Raw genomic sequence first — 19,190 nt, forward strand, 5'->3', positions numbered from 1 at the left:
CTTCCTTCTAACATAGGAAATTGCATAAGTTCCATATAATTCAACATAAAGCAGTTGTTTTTCAGTGTCCATAACTCAAATTTCATCATCAGTAAATTTTATGGTTCAAAGTGCTTTTTCTGTCAATTGGTCAAGCAGGCACATTTTTTATCTGGCAAAAACATGCTGTACGATTTCCACCACAAAGAGGATTTGGAGGGTGATAATAAATAAATGTCAACTGGTAAAATAAGAAAAAGAAAACCAGTGTTGCGAGGGCTAGCCAACACATAAACTATAAAGCCTGAGTCAAAGTGCAGAGTCACCAGCCCCTTCTGTTAACTGTTCAAATTGATTATAAATTGTGCCAGTGCTTCAGAATTCAGGTTTGAGAGATACAGTAGTTGCTGTTTCACGAATTGTAGTCCAGACAATTACTTTACTGATTGATGCCCTCAATATTCCATGCAAAATCACTTTTATTTTCAGATATTTGCTGAAACATCAGCCCCCAGCCCCAGAAAGCCATTATCTTCAAAAGAAAGCCATGTATAGAATTATAAACTCTAAAATGCACCTACTTGGCAATTTGATTGTTTAAAACTGAGATATTTTACAAATCTGACTTGTGTTGGTGAGAGGGCATTGTGCTGTTTCCTTGAAATTCTCCTTTCACAGTGGATGGCAGGGCAAAGTTTGGATCTGTTTCTACCTCAGAGCAATCAAAAGGGTTTAAAATGTTGGAGTCCTAGCCACCTGTGAGATGTGGAGTGGCCTCAAGGAAAGGCTGCTTTATTTCAGTCATGAGATTGCTGCTGCCAGCTTCACATTTTTTGTGTCTCGTGTCTCATTAGTCTCTTCAGACACATGCTCATGCTGGTTGGGTGACGGAGACCCTTTTGGGAACACAGCATGAGCATGTCCCCAGCAATCTTCACCTTGTCCTCCACCCTGAGGTTGAGGTTTTACCACATTGAGTGGGTTTGAAAAAGTGAATGCCTGGTTATGTCATTCTGGAGTATGTGCTTCTCAAAGCTAGAGCACGTAGCTCTGCGTCCTCTGTGCAATGAAATGGTAGCTGAAGCTTTTGGATAAAGGTGTCGCTGGCAAACTTTATTTTTGGCAAAATAAAAGCTAATTTTATTTGGGAGACAATTTGTGAAATTTTTTAACCATCTTGAATGTCAAAAAAGAAATGAGTCTCTTGCCTGCCATGTTTCTTTTTTTTTTTTAGAAAATATGTCGATAGCTTGGTTAAATAGAATTACTTTCTCTGTGGCCAATATCTCAGTGATGTTGAGAAAGGAACTTGCTTCTAGAGTTGATGCAGTTTGCATGTGATTTTCCTGCAGACGTTTGCTTCATGTGCCTGAATTTGCAGGTCAAGTTAGTTTTGATGCATTGCCATGATCTGATAAAATAAACAAAGAACCCATAGTAAGTAGGTGAGAGGAATGCAGTAGCTGAAGTTAACATCAGCATTTAAAATGTCAGTTCCTTCCATTGGCTGGTGAAAGTTGTTGTTCAGATTGGTTAGTATACATTGTAAGAATCTTCTGTGGTATTGGCAATATTCTACCCTGATACAACTACTGCTTGAGTAACACAAAATAGCTATAGTTACTGCTATCTTTTTTTACTTTTCTTTTTCACTTAATAAATCAATAGAGAAAAAAATATTGATCACTATCAAGTCAATAGAATTCTGTAACATTTGTTTATCGGCTATTGAATTATTAAAAGTAGAGCAAAATTCCGTTACCGGGTCAGTTGCCTTGTTTCTAAAGGGATACAGAGTATCGTTGAAGAGACTAGGTTCAATCAGTAGGACGTTATTTCCTATAACATATTGCAGCTACAGTGGGGAGGAAGCCCTGTCATCCTGTAACTGTAAATAGAGCAGAAACACCTGTACTGTCTGAATGCCAAATGTTGGTGGAAAATTGGCCCAACATCTTTTTGTTTTTTGTATAATACAACAGCATGCTCTTTCACTGAGGAAAAAGTAATATATTTAAAACTATAGGTGTAGGTTTAACGTCCTATACAAACCGAATGGAATGGGAGGTCGTTGCAAAAGCTCTCTGGGGTTCCAGTGGATCAGTGTTTTTTTCATGCAGCTGTTCAAATAGGACTAGAGCCTCAATAAATAAGCGCTGTAAAGGTAAGAATCAACAGAGGAATATAAAGAATGCAGTGTGGTGCACTTTCCATACAGGCCAGCTCACATTTTTGTCAAAATGATTTATACAGCTTGACTGCCACTCATTTTAGGTGAGTTTTTGATGTCATACCATAAGCGGCTGCTGTGTATTTATTTTAAGGTTAACTAAATTGTAATTACATACAGCCGAAGCATGAACCTCTAATAGCCATGGCAGAAATATGTTCACAAAGCCATTTTGTTTTGGAGAATTCAGTCATAATGCTGGTTTGCTGTAATTGGAGCTTCGGGACAGTTCATCATTGTGCATCATGAACTGTAGAAATTCTGGTGTTACATACTGTAGCTTCAGTCAGTTTTTTGGATGACTAGAAATAAGTACTCTAGGCTGCAATTTCTGAAAAACAAAACTAGTATGGAGAAAGATAAGAAGAAAGGTGACACACGAGATGAGGCCCTTTGATCCGTCTCACTTACCAAATTGATAGGAGCACGTAGCCCCATTTTGTATGCAGCTCAAGTGGCAAGCATGCATTCGTCTCCTCCTCTGAATGAAGTAAATAGACAGTTGCTCCTCTTCACTTTAGAAGACAGTTGGACACTGTGGTGACACTTGTGTATATGCTGCAATGATGCTTCTTATGTCTTCTTCCAGGACTTCGTCCTTGCCTCCACTGGACTGGCCCCTGCCCAGCCAGTTTGGGCAGTACGAGCTGAAAATCGAGGTCCATCCCAAGACACACCACAGAGCTCATTATGAGACCGAGGGGAGTCGAGGGGCAGTTAAAGCAGCTTCTGGGGGACATCCTGTGGTCAAGGTGAGGTGTCCAGGCTCTACTGGAAATCTGGATAATACTCGTTCAGGCTTGCAACCAGCAATGTGCTTTTAAAAGCATGCCTCGACACAGTGTGAATGAACCAGGTTTCTGTCATTTGATCCTAGGGACAGGTAGGTTTTCAGCCTCATTCTTGTCTTTCATTGAGAAGTCTGGGAGATCCTTGTAGGCAGATTGTAAATATTTAATGGCTCTGGGGATAGTGGCCTTCTGTTAGATGACAGTAGTCTTACATACCCACAAACCCTAATGAAGGTGCAATCACTGCTATGTTACAATATAGGAGAGAATAGAGATATTAGTTTAGTTTAGAGAGGACAGATCTCTAAATGTTAGCAGTTCAGGAATAAAAATGGGTTCTTTTACATTTCACAGCAATTCAGTCTGTGAGTATTTCTGCACCTGTTATGCGTTTTTGCTTTCCAGGAGCTCCAGCATTTCAATCCTGTTTATGGTTCAGGTGGTTTTGACAGGGAAGCGTCCCACAGGTTTCTTGCTATCCACTCTGTGTTTTTCAGATGGCCAACTCTGTATTATTTGCTACTGGTCATGGGATTATTTCCTTTTTCTTCAGGAGCCTCTCTGCTTTCCCACGTCTCCCATGTCTAATGAATTGTGTTGTCGACAGATCTTTATCCTGAAATTAGCCACGGCTAATAATTAACCCCCTATAAACCACAGTACCTGGTTCCAGCTAGTCAGGGTGTGAAGATGCATAATTTAGATAAAAACATAATGAATTGGTTCAGTACTCATTTTCCCACCTGTTGTGTGTAATTTTCAACAAGGAACTTTAAAATTACCTTCAGTATTCCCTCATATGTAACAAACCAGCAGGTTTCTGAGTAGCAGAACTGATTGCAGTAAGATCTGCAACACCAGCCTGTCATGCTAATAATGATGTAATATCAGTTGCACTGAACTTGCCGTTTTGCAGCTGGAAGGAATGATTTGCTTTATGAATAATAATTTATATTATAACAACTCAGTTAAGTGTTTTTAGGTTACTGATGCAATATATTTAATGAAGGTATTCTTTATTTCTCATGGGAGATGTGAAAATTATTGCGTGTGAGGTACAGTGTGGGCTCATCGCCACTAAAGATCTTCACTTAAGAATGAAGTCTTGTTTTTGGAAAGTAGACATTTATCCTTGAATAAAGTTGGGCACTTTTGTTAGCACTTAACTGCTTGTAGCTTTAATATACATCTTTAGATGAAGTGTTAAAATAATGATAATAAGCTAATTTAACCATTTGCAAAAAATGTTTACTTTGATTCTTTGAGTGAAAAAAACCCACAACCTAAACAATCAGCTGTCCCTTTTGCTGTTCTCTTTCTCAGTTGTGCAGTGGTTCCATGGGACCCAGGAGTAGATACTGTACTCCTACAGAATTAATGTTTTGGAATTTTTAGGAATATTAAGTATTTATGTGTGCATACTCACTTCTGCTGCATGAGTAGTAAAAAAACAACATTTTACAGTTTGTAATGTTGTAATATAAAATCGAGTTGGACATCTTAGGAATCAGATGGTAAAATACTGTGACATTCAGGAAAACGCACTTCCTAAAGTAGTCAGTTGGGTCAAAATGAGCTTTCTAAAGGACAAAGGGATATTCGACAGGCTAAGAGTGTCCAAAATCAAAGATTTATATTAATTAGCCAATCAGATGGTGTGAAGGAATTTTTTTGTTGATTGTTGGTTACATAGTTTTTGACACAACCTGTAATATTTCATTCCTAAAACTAGTAAAGTCATGACTAAACGAGCATTGCGGTTTCCTTGGGCTAGTTTGGCAAGTTAGTAAAGGGGGGAATCACCTACAGTTCCTCTGTTATTTCTCACTGCAGAGACAGAATTACAACAGTGGCAACTGCAGGAGTTAGCTCTTGTTCAACCATTGAGGAAGCAAAGAGTGTGATTGTTCAGTAAGCAGGATTCCCAAAGGTCATATGAAATGGGAGCATACAAAAAGCAGTGCTTTTGTTATCTTGATATCTTTGTGATATCTTGATAAAATATGCATAGTTTTGCAGAATCTTCAAAATGTCATGAGCAGAAATTAAAGAATGTGTGTGGAGAATTTTTAGGTTTTCTGCACAGAATTCCCAAAAGTCCACATTTTAAACTCAACCACTGCCAACTGTCTTAAATTGCTTTCACCACCTTGGTTACTTTTCCTCATGAGCCACCAGATTTCACATCTTTTTCAACAAATAGTTGTTGTGCAGTTATTATGTACTCAGGACTGGAGCTCTGGGGCTATCGGTAGGAATTTTTGCCTGCCTGCGTAGGACTCCTGTCGCTTCTCCATGTAGTGTCAGAGACTGACGAGATACAGCAGGTCTGGATTGAGGCCAGACTGTACATCAAGTGCACTGGCTGGAGGAGCTTCCTTGTGTGGTTATCAGAGAGATGAAAGTGGCATAAAGCTGCTGAGTCAGCAACAAACAAACCATGAAACTGGGAAAGAGGCCATTGTGTTGTTTTGTGTGTAAGATACCCTGGGGTGATGAAATGCATTATTAATAACTCAAGCAGTACACTTTATGTTCTCAATATTGTGGCATTTCCTTAAAGAGGTGCCTCCTCCATGTACCCTATCCAGTGTGCATACTTCATAATAAGGCTAGGCCATAGATCTTGCTTGCCTTTGCATAAAATTTGTGGTAAGTACAGCAGGCTTAGTAGCTGATTTTTTGTTTTTTTGTTAAGACAGGTTTCCTATATGAACAGGAAAGATTTGGCAGAGCTAAAGACTAAAAAACTGTCTTCAAAATGATAGTTATACAGCCTTTTTACAGCTTTGTGCTGGCTTGCTGCAGAATATAAAAACATCTAATAAATAAAAGTGAATGTTTTGCTGCTCATAATTCTGAGGAGAGAATTCAGGTTTTATTGATTGCCTCAGTTGTGGACCTCAGAGTTCTGTTGTGTGCTGTCTTTTTAACTGACAGTCTTTGAGGTTTCCTTTCTCCCCATATAGTGTGGCCTGACCCAGTTGGGTGGTTTCAGGCATTACATTTGTCCTGGTAAGGTCGTCTCCTGACATGAGCTGATAGAAGTTTTATGAGAAAGTGTAATACAACTCTGTCAGTGATCTTTAGGAAAAGATCTGTTTCACATAAACCACCTGTATTTGTGAAGAATGAAATCAAAAGAGAAAAGGGTCATTTTTTGCGCTACAGTAGCTCTGAACTGTACAGAGTCTTACTAGTTTGGCCATGCAAGGATATTGCAAGAAAATATAGGGATGAAGAGGTAATAGTGTTTACAATTTATGCTTGGAAACAGAAATATATAGATTCTTTCTGTGATTATTGCTTATTACTGGTGATTTACCCTTGATTAGTGATAAATCCTATGATGTAGTCCTTGTATGATACGCAATTCACTCTTTTCTGTGCTGCAAGACAGTTCAGGCTTATTCAGATTACATGGGGTGGACCATTTCATCATACCTGTTGCTAGGAGACTTGTAAACCCATAGCTGGTTTAGCAGGGGATTCCATGTGTGTATGTAATCAGCTTACTGTGCTTTCTGACAGCAAGAGGAACAAGTGGGCTTCTTCATACGAGCCTCCTGCTGGGGCACAGTCTCCAGCCAGGCTGCCCGTCATTCAAATCCAGCGCCTTTAACATCCACTGTTCAGCCTGAGCATCGCTAGAGTGCTGTACACTGTAACGGGAAACTGTTTTGTTTCTTTCATGTTACGTTTGCAAAGCAGTGAGGAAGTAAGTTGAGGTTTTTGAGTTTATGCATTTCCCAACAGTGTTCGGCTGAAGTCACCAGTCACGTGGAGCATCATCCAAGTACTGCAGTGAAGCACAAAATGTCAACATACTTTTATTGTGTTTATTAGCTTGAAAATACGTGTGAGGCCATATTGTTCAGTTCAGTTTCTGGAGGTTTCCAGAGGTAAACTATGCTAGCTTATGGAATATGAGGCCCAAGAGCATATTTCGTGTGTAGTAATTTTGTTGTTTCTATGACAGTTAGGCCCTTGCTCTGCCAGTCCTTTAGGGTGAGAGGCACAATCTCCTGTTCCTTGACAAAAGGCAAAATAAAAAGGCATTAATGACTTTGAACTTTGCCTTATCGCTTCACTGTATCACGTATGTACACTGGGCCTTTGTTAGTTTAAAAGTACCTCATGAATGCAGTCATAACCTTGAAATAATGAAAATCATTTTCATTTTAATAGGTTAAAGGAAGTATGCTTGTTACTTGAAATAGATTTTATTTCACAGGGATTAGAAAATAAATAGAAGATACTACTCTACAATGTCATTATCGAGACCGGAAGGGGATTTCTTTGATATATTTGTTGTTTTTTTAACAAGATAGAGGTACAGTTCTGTTTGTTTACTTTCATACTCAGTCACTACTCTATTGTGTGCTGTAGTGTGTGTTGTCTGTATTCGGAACCACCATTTTACAGAGAACAGTGCTGGAAACGGGTTTAGTAGACGCTTAATAATAGACGTTAGACGTATGAGTATGTGCATTTGTTTAATATAACTTAATTAGTCTTGTGTTCAAAAATAATTGAAGATTTCTGACACTAGCTCGAACGATGAATGGGCTCTGTTTATTGCTGGGGGGCTCTTGTATACTCTTAAGGGGTCCACTGATGCGACTGGCAGTATGGTAACAGTAATGTTAGAAATCGGTGTTGTGGGAGCTTTTACCATATTCTGTGCTGCCCTTCAGTCTTTGGCCATCTGACTGCAGTTCTGCTTACGCACAGACTGACCCTTGCCATGGAAACGATACAGAAACACAGAGACACAGCTTGGCAGCCTCCCCGCACAGAGCAGCGGGCGCCTTGTGTGAGAAAGTGTAGTGTTACTCATGGGAAGGTTTACCTACAGTCAATCATTGAAACATGTGGCACTCCATTCACCATGCAGAGCTGTGCATACTGGATTCCTTTAGAGGTAAAACACCAATGCAGCTATCATTGCACTGCGTGTTTGTTTTGTTTTTTAGCTTCAGAAGTTTATGGCTTTTTTTTTCAGTCTCACTCCTGATGATCCCGATGGGATTTGTTTTTCTTTCTTTTTTTTTTGCTATTACTGGAGCAGTGGAACAGATGCAAACCAAAATAAACAAGCTTAATTTAGATGACCATATGTAATATTATACAGGGGGTATATTTTAGTTTGAGTTTACTATTCCAGCATAAAGGGCATGCAACTGTTTCTCTGGTCTGGCTGGTATTAATGTCATCAGTTTAATATAACTGCAGATTCATCTGTCGAAATTTGCATGTTGTGTTTACCAGCTGGCCTGAAAAGGGTTTTGTTAGATTAAAGAGCAGCCATTACTCTGTACCTCGGCATTTCTCAGTAATCTTCTATTTGGTAAGGGCTGTTGCCTAGGAAAGTCAAACAACTTGAACTGGATGAATACAGTCCATCTCTTTGCCAGAGTCATGTTGATGAGTGGAGTTACTCTGTGACCTTGATTAAAGACCCATTTGACCATATTAACATTGTGGTGTTTTTCTGGACTACTTTGTAGGCTTTCAAGGAAGTGCTTCAGTCTTCTATTGCACAAAATAAATTCCCCCTCCATATTAGTTTTTATGCAGTTGCAAACTTAGGTAATGACACCCTGCATCAAAGATTAGAATCCTGATTAAGACTGATTAATGTGTACCATGATGGAGTCTTTAAATCTCTTAGAAGAGGCATTACAGAGAAATATAGTTTAATAATCAGATTTAAATGAATGAGTGGCTTTGGTTTAGATACAGGGTGCAATTATACAGTATATATTGTATATGTAACTTGATTTGTCTTTTTTGGGTCTTTTGGAATAATTGTGGTTGAACAGAGAAAAAAAAATCCTATCCCATCATTCTACAGCTGTCCCTCACGTTGTTCCTCACCACACACTTGGAAGCTGGATTAGCAGTCTGGTCTCTAAGTCTCGTGCAGAAACTCAAGCTGAAGTCTGAGTTCACCGCCCATCCAGCCTGCCAGTCTCGCCCATCTCTGACCCCGTCTCAGCAGAGGAGGCTGTGCAGCCACTCACAGGACGGGCTGCCCTGAGCTATGGCAGCTGTGTTCCTCCTCCTCGATGGGCTCTGAAAGAGAGAGCTGTTCTCTCAGAGTGCGCGCCATATGCCCTGTCTGACACGTGCTGCTGGGGCGGCGATGTGTAAACACAGCCTGCTCTGGTGGAGCCCTCTGCCATACGTCTCTGTCACAGACCCTGTCTCTCTCTATACTGGAGGGCCGAACGGGCAGCCGGGCTCTTTTTGCCTTTCAGGAATAATCCAACAATTTTTTCCCAACGTTGCGTTATTTTATGTTTTTTTGAAGGAAAGCAGGTAAGGTGGCTGACCGTTAATTAAGATCCCATGTTCTTTTCTTTGGAGTATTAAAAATAAAAATAATGTATATTTCCTCTTCACGATGCATTGAGAAAAAACCCTGAAGTATTATAGAGTATATTTTGTTTACTTTTCTGACAGCTAAAATAAAGCCAATTAATACCTCAGATTTATTTGCATTGTAACAAAAAACTAAGAAGTGGTTCCTTATTTCCTGCTTGTTTTAAAGTGCTTTTAGTTTGCAGTCTACCTCATTCATTGAAAGGAGAATTCAGTCTTTTTCTGAACCTTGAGGCTGGCACTTTAAACCTGGAACAACAACAGTCTATAATCCACTGAGGTTTATAAGGTAGTGGAGAGCACTAAATACCCTTTTGCTCTGCTTTGAGCTTTGAGCAGCAATTAAACTTTTTTAAGCTACGCGAGACTAATCCCTTTGACACTCTCGCTCAAATTTTAATTAAAGAAAATGGCACAGTATGGTGCCATATGGGGACAGGACAAAATAAGCATGTGTGATGCAAAATTTGCCTTGTAGCTTAAGAGGTGTATTGAAACAAAATCACATTACTGTGATTACCAACTTTACTAATGCAAGTACTTTGGTAAATAATGTAGGCTAGAAGAGATTTTATACTGCATAGTTTTGTCCTGTAATTCTACATGCACATCAATGTATTGTCTTGCCCAGGGATTCACTTCATTTTAATCATTAAGATCTCATATGAGTACCAGCAAAAATGTGTTTTTGCTAAAACTGCTGACCCAAATTTGTTGTTGATGAGCAGGTTTGGCTTGTTCTGTTTTTACCATTAAAGTCACATCCTTCCCTTTCCATCATCTACATCTACTGGTTTCTTCATTCACTACAGCATTGTGCAGTTTTGCATTGAAAGCAATATACTCTGTTATACTGCTTTCCCATGTCATATCTTTCCATCTCCTTATGAAAGCTGAAGTCTACAGCTGGCACACAGTTGCTTACTCTGAGGTCTGTAGGTGGACAGTCTTGAAAACTGGTACGCAGGCTTTCTTATATAATACTTATACAGGTTTAATGACAAGAATCGATGTCCATCATATCACTGCTGCTTAACATTGCAACGGCTATGTACTAACACTGTGTACGCACATCCTTGTGATATGATTAAAGCTAATTATATACATATATAAACTGCTGTTAATTATGGGTCTTCACATAGCAATAAAAAGTGATTAGCTAGAACATCACCACTGTGTAAAGGTAGATGGTTTAAAGTACTATTTTCATAGGAACCATGCTTAGGAAAATAAATTTGCTTTGCATTGACCTGTTTGTGAAGCTGGCAGTCCATTCTGCCTTTTGAGCCCCGACTGGTGTGTGTTTATTTTTCCCTGCACACCCTGTAGGTTAATTAGCTCAGAGAGCTGGACCTGGCTACTCTGGGTCTCGCAATTGAAATAAATCATCCACACAGTGGCAGCCTTCGCTTTCCTCAAGTTGTTTTTAAAACCACCCTTGGGGTCAGTACAGGGAAGCTGTCCAAACACAACAAGTCCTCCATGGCATTATAGTTCAACCTGGATGTGCAGAGTGCAAATGATTGTGCCCGTTATTCCGCATCTGAGTAACACCGTTTATATGAGCCTATGGCTGCTCCTCCTGTATGGGACATTCTGTATGTCTTTTTGCCCCTGCATGGCAGAGAGGATGACAACCTTATGCAGTAATGGCCAGCAGCCATATCACCCTGCAACTCACAACTGGCAACCCACTGAAGCTAAGCAGGTGTGAGCCTGGTCAGTACCTGGATGGGAGACCTCCTGGGAAAAACTAAGGTTGCTGCTGGAAGAGGTGTTAGTGGGGCCAGCAGGGGGCGCTCACCCTGTGGTCCATGTGGGTCCTAATGCCCCAGTATAGTGATGGGGACACTATACTGTAAACAGGCGCCGTCCTTCGGATGAGACGTAAAACCGAGGTCCTGACTCTCTGTGGTCATTAAAAATCCCAGGGTGCTTCTCGAAAAGAGTAGGGGTGTAACCCCGGTGTCCTGGCCAAATTTCCAATTGGCCCTTACTAATCATGGCCTCCTAATAATCCCCCTCTATGAATTGGCTACATTACTCTGCTGTCCTCCCCACTGATAGCTGATGTGTGGTGAGCGTTCTGGTGCACTATGGCTGCCGTCGCATCATCCAGGTGGATGCTGCACATTGGTGGTGGTGGAGGGGAGTCCCCATTACCTGTAAAGCGCTTTGAGTGGAGTGTCCAGAAAAGCGCTATATAAGTGTAAGCAATTATTATTATTATTATTATTATTATTATTATAATGCAGTGTTGGGGTTTAGCAAAACTAATTCGTTTTTGAAGAAGACTTTTCAAGCTAGAAAATGAAATAATATTGCTAGTAGCTATCTTTGAGACTGATGGAACTACTGTTTGCCAACAATTTTATAATTCTTGGAGAAGCCTTAAAAAGAATACTTAAAAATATCTGTTGAGATTTTTAAATATTTGCACATTTTGAAACTGCCTTGGTAAATGGGTAGCCGGTAGAAGCATTGACCCTTAATGTGTAACTACTTAAATATTTACGCTATGAGATGAAGAACAGCAAATGCAAGAAGGTCACCATGCAGCTGTGGCCACAGTTTGGGGGTGGGGTGTCTCCTGAGTACCAAGTGATGAAGGAGTTGCTCCATAATTCACATTGATCTCCACGCTCAGAGGTCAGAATTGCCCTTTTGCAAGTCCAGTGTGCGCCAACTACAACATTTCAACAAGGACTGAATTGTTGGAGCTGTGTTTACTTTATCCACATGCAGAGGAAGCCTTTGCCGCTCCCTGCGGAGAGCCTCCTCCCCCAGTAGGTCCCTTACCTGCCCTGGGGCCCCGGAGCGTGTGGAAGGCACAGGGCAGAGCTGTCCAGGGCACACGCAGCGGGAAGGCTGGCTCTCTGGCTGCCTTGGGGGCGGTGCCGTTACACCCGCAGCTTCTGCACTTTCCTTTATCTGTGCTGGAGAGCTTTCATAAATAATGCATTTTTAAAGTGAGGTGGCCATGTAAGAAACTGAAGCACAATGTGGGAGCCAATTAAGAGCTCATAAGAACATAAAGGTTAAAAACAAGGGGAGGCCTATGGCCCATTTAGCTTATTTGGTTGCTAATAGCTAATTGATCTGAGGATCTTGTATAACTCTTTCATGAAAAAAACAAGTGATCAGATTTAACGTGTCTTTCTTGTAATAGCTTGTTCCAGAACCTCACAAACCTTTTAGTAAAGCAAAAAAGCTTGGTTTTAAGTGCACTTTCCTGTGGTGTTCACTCCACATTCAAAACAGTCCTCTGGTTTGTGTTATACTGTTTGTTCTGAAGAGGTCCATTGCCTTTTATCAGTACCTTCCAGGATTGTGAATACTTTAGTCACCTCCAGCCCAAATCGTCGTCTCTATTCAAGGCTAAGAAAGATTTAATTCTTTAACTTGTCAGTAGAGTGTTACAGCCCAGGGACTGTATCTGGTCACTCTGCTCTGGCTAGGACTATATTATTTTTTTGTAACATGGAGCCAAATTTCTAAATTAAGCCTCAATACAATTTTAACATAATCTGACACGATTTACATTCTATACTTTTAAACTATATATCCTCTCTATTTTGTTTGCCCTTTTTATTGCTTCCAGGCATTATCTGAAAGATGTAAATAATGTCATCATCAACATATAAGTCTTTTCCATCAGCTTCTGTTCACTGTTTACCAGTTTACAAGCTTATATTTATTATTTATCTTATATTTATAGTTTACTTTTGCAACCTGCAAATAACACTTGTCTGCTTTAAATATTATCTGGCTGTCTTGAATTTTACAACTTCTGTTTTGGTGTCTTCTGCTTACATGACTAATTTGGTATATACCAGAATCTAGATAACTGATATATATGAAGGAGAGTAGTGGTCCTAATATGTACCCTTGTAGTACCTCACTAATTACATCAGAACAGTTTAAACATACACCCCTTATTTGTACTTTGTTTTCTATCTATAAATGAGCTCATTAACCATTCCAGATATGTGCATTATCTGAGTGCCTACCACCTTCAATTTGAAAAAACACCACATGTAATCCATAGTCTCAAATCATACAGTCATTTACAGTATGTGGTTGACAGGACTCGTATGTCGGTTGTATGTCTTCCTGTCTTTTTTATAGTCTTAACTTCATGTCCTTTTTTATGCTCAAAATTAATCAATCCTGGTTTTAGAAGCAAAGAAGGATATTGTTTTTGTGTCCCGTTTTTCTTGAGGCCACATTTGTGTCAAAGATTATAGGCAGAAAGTTTTTATAACAATTAGATATACTCTGGGTCCCTGGTAGAAACAGTAAGGGGAAATATGATAAAGCCATTGCTCAAGAATCAGAGTTGACCAAGGTTCTATGCCAGCACACCAGATAAATCTCCATATACCTTGCCAGATCTATCTTGAATGTATGCTTAAATGTTTCAACGTGACTTAAATGTGTATACACACACTGCACTGTTTTGTGCATTTATGGTATATTTACATGTCTGTTATTGTTTCCTGTTTCAGCTGATAGGCTACAATGAGAAGCCTGTTAACCTACAGATGTTCATTGGAACAGCTGATGATCGCTACTTAAGACCACATGCCTTCTACCAGGTGCACAGAATCACCGGGAAAACTGTCGCTACAGCTAGCCAGGAAATCATAATCGCCAGTACAAAGGTTCTCGAAATTCCTCTCCTTCCCGAAAACAATATGTCAGCCAGGTACTTGTCATAACCACTTCAGAATTACATTATTCACTCTCAAGCGTGCCACTGTTGAAGCCTCATGAGCATAAAAATAGCACTGTTGCCCAAAGAATTTATAGTAGTTGGGACTGTGATGTCTTCCACTGTGAATTTTATAGATATTTAATTGAAACCAACAGCATAGCAAGTCAGAAAGGAAAATATGAGATTTGACGCCATGGTAGTCTAGAGAATAAGTTATTTTTTCCATTTTTAAGGCTAGCAACGTCTATAAATTTGCGTATTTTGTTACAGCGTCACAACTTTGTTCCATGGAAGAATAAAGCCTTCAAGATTAGGTTAGCCAAGGTACAGGGGAACAAGTGTGTTTTGATTTTTTAATCTTTTATATTTTAAACTGGTTTTACTGTTTAACTTAAAGGGATAGGAGTTCCATCATCTTAATTCTTATTATTTTTATTACATGTCTGGCTTTTAAATCTTTCTTTAAACTTCATAACAATATTCTTTGTTTAAAATACCCCATCATTTGTTTTACTTCAGTATTACAAAACACACAGTGGAACACAGTTTCCAGGGTATTTTCTGCTGCCTTGCAGTTATATAATCTCTATTTTATCTGTGTTATGAACTAACACACAGGTGTAAACATTACAGTATGCACAGATTAATAAATGAATGAATAGTACAACGAGACTAAAGTCTAGATTATTACCTTTGTTCTGGTGTGATATCATATCAGCCTGTTCATTGAACGATAACAGTTTCGATTCTTGTGATAAAAGTGCTTTATGTCCTTGCTAGCAATGTATCAGTATTTTTTCCCTAAATTGTAAAAGTACAGAAAATAGTTTTAAGAGTTTGGAAAGTAAGAACATACAAATCTTTTTGTCTGTCACTTTGTCAAATGCACTAGCTGTTTCAGAGTTACAGAGATGTCCCTGGTTCTCTTTGGCTGGTGGCTGGGCAAACCCCTCTCTTTTCTTTGCCAGTATTGATTGTGCAGGAATTCTGAAGCTGCGGAACTCGGATATAGAGCTTCGTAAAGGAGAGACGGACATTGGAAGGAAGAACACGCGTGTGCGAGTCGTGTTCCGTGTACACATCCCACACTCCAATGGCAAAGTTGTCTCCCTGCAAGCTGCCTCCATCCCTGTGGAATGCTGTGAGTAAACTGCTGCTTGTGCCCCCCATCAAGCATGTTTGACCACTCGCCACTGAGGACTGAGCCAGACACCCCACTCGCTGCCCTGTCTTCCCCACACACCGAACCTGTAACTGCAACTGTGTCCAGACACTGTCCCCACACTGCAGTGCAGCACATGAGACATGAGACGTTCAGTACAGTGGCTATGGGATTAAGGTAGAATTAGGCAAAACAGCCTTGTAAATGATGTCTATAGCAGCATACATCACTTTAATGTTGTGAATTATCTTGCAGAATGAAAACGGTGGTCCATTAGTAGATGGCACAGTATATTTCTTTTAGTGGGCATATACAATTGGATTGAGACTGGACTGGGTGGATTTCTGTTACATCCTTTCTTTAAGAAGTTTGACAAGTCAATTAGTGCTTACACTAAGGAGTTCGTTCACTGCTGCTGGCCGCAGTACTGTTTGAAAGATGTGCAGAGGCCTTAGTAATTCTGACTGGTATGGGATTCCAGAGTTGTCTCTGACTGACATGTGTGATGTGGTCTTGCAGCCCAGCGGTCAGCACAGGAGCTTCCCCAGGTGGAGAAGTACAGCCTGAACAGCTGCTGTGTCAGTGGTGGGGAGGAGATGGTCATCACTGGGTCAAATTTCTTTCCAGAGTCCAAAGTCGTATTTCTAGAGAAGGGGCCTGGTAAGTGTTCAGTACTTTACTCTTCATCCCCTACTACAGAACCACAATCTAAACTCTTTACAGATGCACCACCAGAGTCTTTGTGCAGCATTTATTTATAATTTAGAATAATATAAAACACAAAATGTAAATTACATATAATGTAAGTTACACAGTATACATAGGAACTATACATTCAGCATAAACATTTTAGTGTTTAGTTCCTGCTGCTCAAAATTACACCTTACAGTGGGAAAGTGAGATTCAAAATACGAATTGAATCCAGGAAACCCCTGATTATTAGTTATTGAATCTTAATTACCACCCTTGAAACCTCTGTGAATTGCACAGCAGATTAACAGCATGTAATAATGAGTGCTGAGGGTAGCAAGAGGATACCTGAAACCCCCGTTCACTGCACAATCATAGCCTTCATTCTTCTTTTCATAAGACATCATTCATATGGATTTGATTTTCATTTATATGTCATGACAGTGGTCTTGTTTTTTATAATATATTTATAAAGTTTTTGATATCACATCATCTTGGAATATTATCTGTTTTCATTTACCCAAGTAGAGCGTCTTGAGAATGCAGGTAGCACACGGGGTACTGAAACATTTTCATTATGGAAATCTAAAGCCCTGGAGTCCTGTGGATCTGATTTACGTCATTCCTCTCGCTGCAATAATAAACACAAGTAGAGGCGAGCCCAAATTGGAAATATTTCAAAGATGGCATTCAGTTACCCGTCCATTCCTGTCATGATTGTTTGTGTAAAAACCAAGTTCCTATGTGGAATGGCCCTAATTATTGTTGCTGACAGACCTGCACTGATGTTTTAATAAGTACCTTCAGGAATGCAGGTTTCTCTAACTGCCAAGGAAGGGGAAATCTTTAATTTCACTTTAAAACTTGGCAATAGAAAACTTGGAAAGGCACCTAAACAGCTGCTGTAGTTTTGTATTCCAGGGTAGGAAAATACTTCACAATCGATGTGTAACTGGTGAATACCAAATTTCTCAGTGTATTCCATTACTTGGGTAACCCCTTTTCAATGAAAAAGGATTTCATTCTGTAACTTCATCAACAGAAGCAACACTGCTGTCGACACCTGGACAAGGAGAGCATAGTAAATTAGTGACAGTGGCTGTTGGTGAATTAATCTGTGTCTTTGAACTCAATGGTGAACATTGGCCTTGCTTCCAAGAAAAGTAAAGATAAAGATGTTTTGTTTTTTATAACTGACTGCATGTTTTGTGTGTGCACATAGGAAAATGAACAGCATGGCTGTTTTCATAGTATTTACATTAATGTCAACAGTTTTATGCAAGTTATGAAAACAAAGCTTTGAATTAGAACAAATCACAACCTTCCTGTATATGTATTTCATTATTTTGTGGCAAAAAAAGTGTCTTGTTTAAAATGTCAGTATCTCCTCTGTGGTTCAGTCATTCATCTGTTCAGTATGGGTACCCATCTGGCCAAGGCAGTGAAGCTCACAGCTAGTGCTTAAATCTGTGCCCACACAAAAGTTCAGCTCCTGACAGGGCATTTATTGTAAGCAGTTCACCTTGCTGTTGTCTATGTGACAGAAATGAGTATAGACAGAGGACACTGCTGAGCAGTCTGCTGTGTAGTTAAGGACTTTGACAGTCTTAAAGAAACTTTCGCTACAGGCTGGCTAGAACCAACCCCAAAGACCAGTTAGGCACATACTATGTGGAAATCCTGATGCTGGGTTGTATCGTTGTTGTAGTTGGGATGTTGAGACGAGCAGTTGCAGCGAGGTGCAGTGTGGATTGACTGACTAGGCACTCCAGTGACAAACATGCTGGTCACCAGCCCAGGGAGGAGCAGCTGCTCGCTGTTTCCGAACAGGCAGAATAGCGCTTGAGTTATACCAGTCACATGGTGAGCAGGTCGCACGTCAGGTATCGCTTTTGTGCTGTGTTATCATTTATTCATATTGCCTCACTAATAGGTGTTTTTTTATTCAGTGCACTTTGCATTTTTAAAGTGGTAGCTTAGCATTAAAAAATTAGTTTTTTTATCAGAAATAGTTTTTCGGATTTAAAAATCTGAACTTGACAGGAGCGTGTTTTATTATATAGCTTCCATAGATACATCCATAGATGTAGAGAATATTGTGTGGGGAAAAAAATGTTAGGTGAATACTGGCTTGTTACTGTTTTGAAATTTGTGTTTTGAGAATGTTTGACACATCTACTGTAATTTGTCATCATACAGTATATGCAAGGTAATGGAGTTCTGCATCCTCAAAATAATTAGTTCAGCCTCAGGGCACATTGTTGTAAGATCCGTGGTTGTTAAATGACATACCAAAAACGTTTTGCCGAGTAGAAAAATAAATGCGTGGCTGTTGTGTGCCCCTATTATTTGCAGTGATGTTAGTGTCCCTTTTTAAATGGGAAAAGAAAACAGCAATAATTCATGAGGCACTGAGTGATTTCTGTCAGTATGTGTGCAATGACGTTTGTAACTTGCTCCGAGATGTGATCCCTTGTTATTATTTGGCAGTAAAGGGCTGATGCTGCCTGTCCTTTCAACAGGCTCGTGTGTTTAGGGTTAAAGGGCAGGAATCAAGCAGTGGAAGTGTGGAATGTGCTGAGCAGTGATTTAGGGTGAGGCGATTCAGGCCTGATGGCAGAGGCTGCAGCTCAGTTTGGATAAGATTATTTTCCCTCCTTTTTCCTGCCAGGAAAAAAGTCTTTCCTCCGTATTATAACTGGGGCCATTAGCTTCCCTCATTTAATTTTTTTTGTTTTCCAAGGAAAAGGGGAGTGATTGAATGAAAAGTATATAAAAATGATTGATTCGACAGTTCTATGTGAGCTGGACAGCATATTTTGGTAGTAAAGATCCAATCGAAAAGACAAACAGACACTAAACAACTCCCCTAACATTGTAGTCTCCAGGAAGTTTTCTTAAGGGTGTGGATTCAGATAGATTTTATAGTTTAAATAAACTGCAGTACACAACATCCCAAATGTTTTTCACCATTAACAGTACATCTAAACAAGATTATAATTTTTCAAACTGTGATTCCCATGTAAAGAAAGCCCTCACCTCTCCTGTGTTGACATGAAGGTTTAAGTTGTGAATTTAATTATTTTTTTAAGTTTGGTGATCTGAAATGGAGAGGCATAAAGAAACTACCTGTACAGTCCATGACTGAAATAAAGAACATGCAGTAACATTCGCTTAATTCTTTTTGATAAAGCCAGTAATATTACTGTGCATAATACTTAGGCTTGTTACACA

The 19,190-nt window shown here is 39.6% G+C and overlaps 1 protein-coding gene across 3 annotated transcripts in view; it reads left to right on the forward strand.

Annotated features, from left to right (window-relative positions):
- Nucleotides 1-19,190, forward strand: part of nfatc3a (nuclear factor of activated T cells 3a) — a 61,800-nt gene that overhangs the window by 20,168 nt on the left and 22,442 nt on the right. For all 3 annotated transcript variants that reach the window (XM_006641515.3, XM_015368582.2, XM_069181173.1), the window contains exons 3-6: nt 2,799-2,961; nt 13,896-14,095; nt 15,073-15,245; nt 15,786-15,926. In XM_006641515.3, the coding sequence (XP_006641578.2) occupies nt 2,799-2,961; nt 13,896-14,095; nt 15,073-15,245; nt 15,786-15,926 (677 nt within the window). The remainder of the gene's footprint in view (nt 1-2,798; nt 2,962-13,895; nt 14,096-15,072; nt 15,246-15,785; nt 15,927-19,190) is intronic.

The sequence above is a fragment of the Lepisosteus oculatus genome, chromosome 20 (assembly GCF_040954835.1).
Source record: "Lepisosteus oculatus isolate fLepOcu1 chromosome 20, fLepOcu1.hap2, whole genome shotgun sequence".
NCBI classification, from domain to species: Eukaryota; Metazoa; Chordata; class Actinopteri; order Semionotiformes; family Lepisosteidae; genus Lepisosteus; species Lepisosteus oculatus.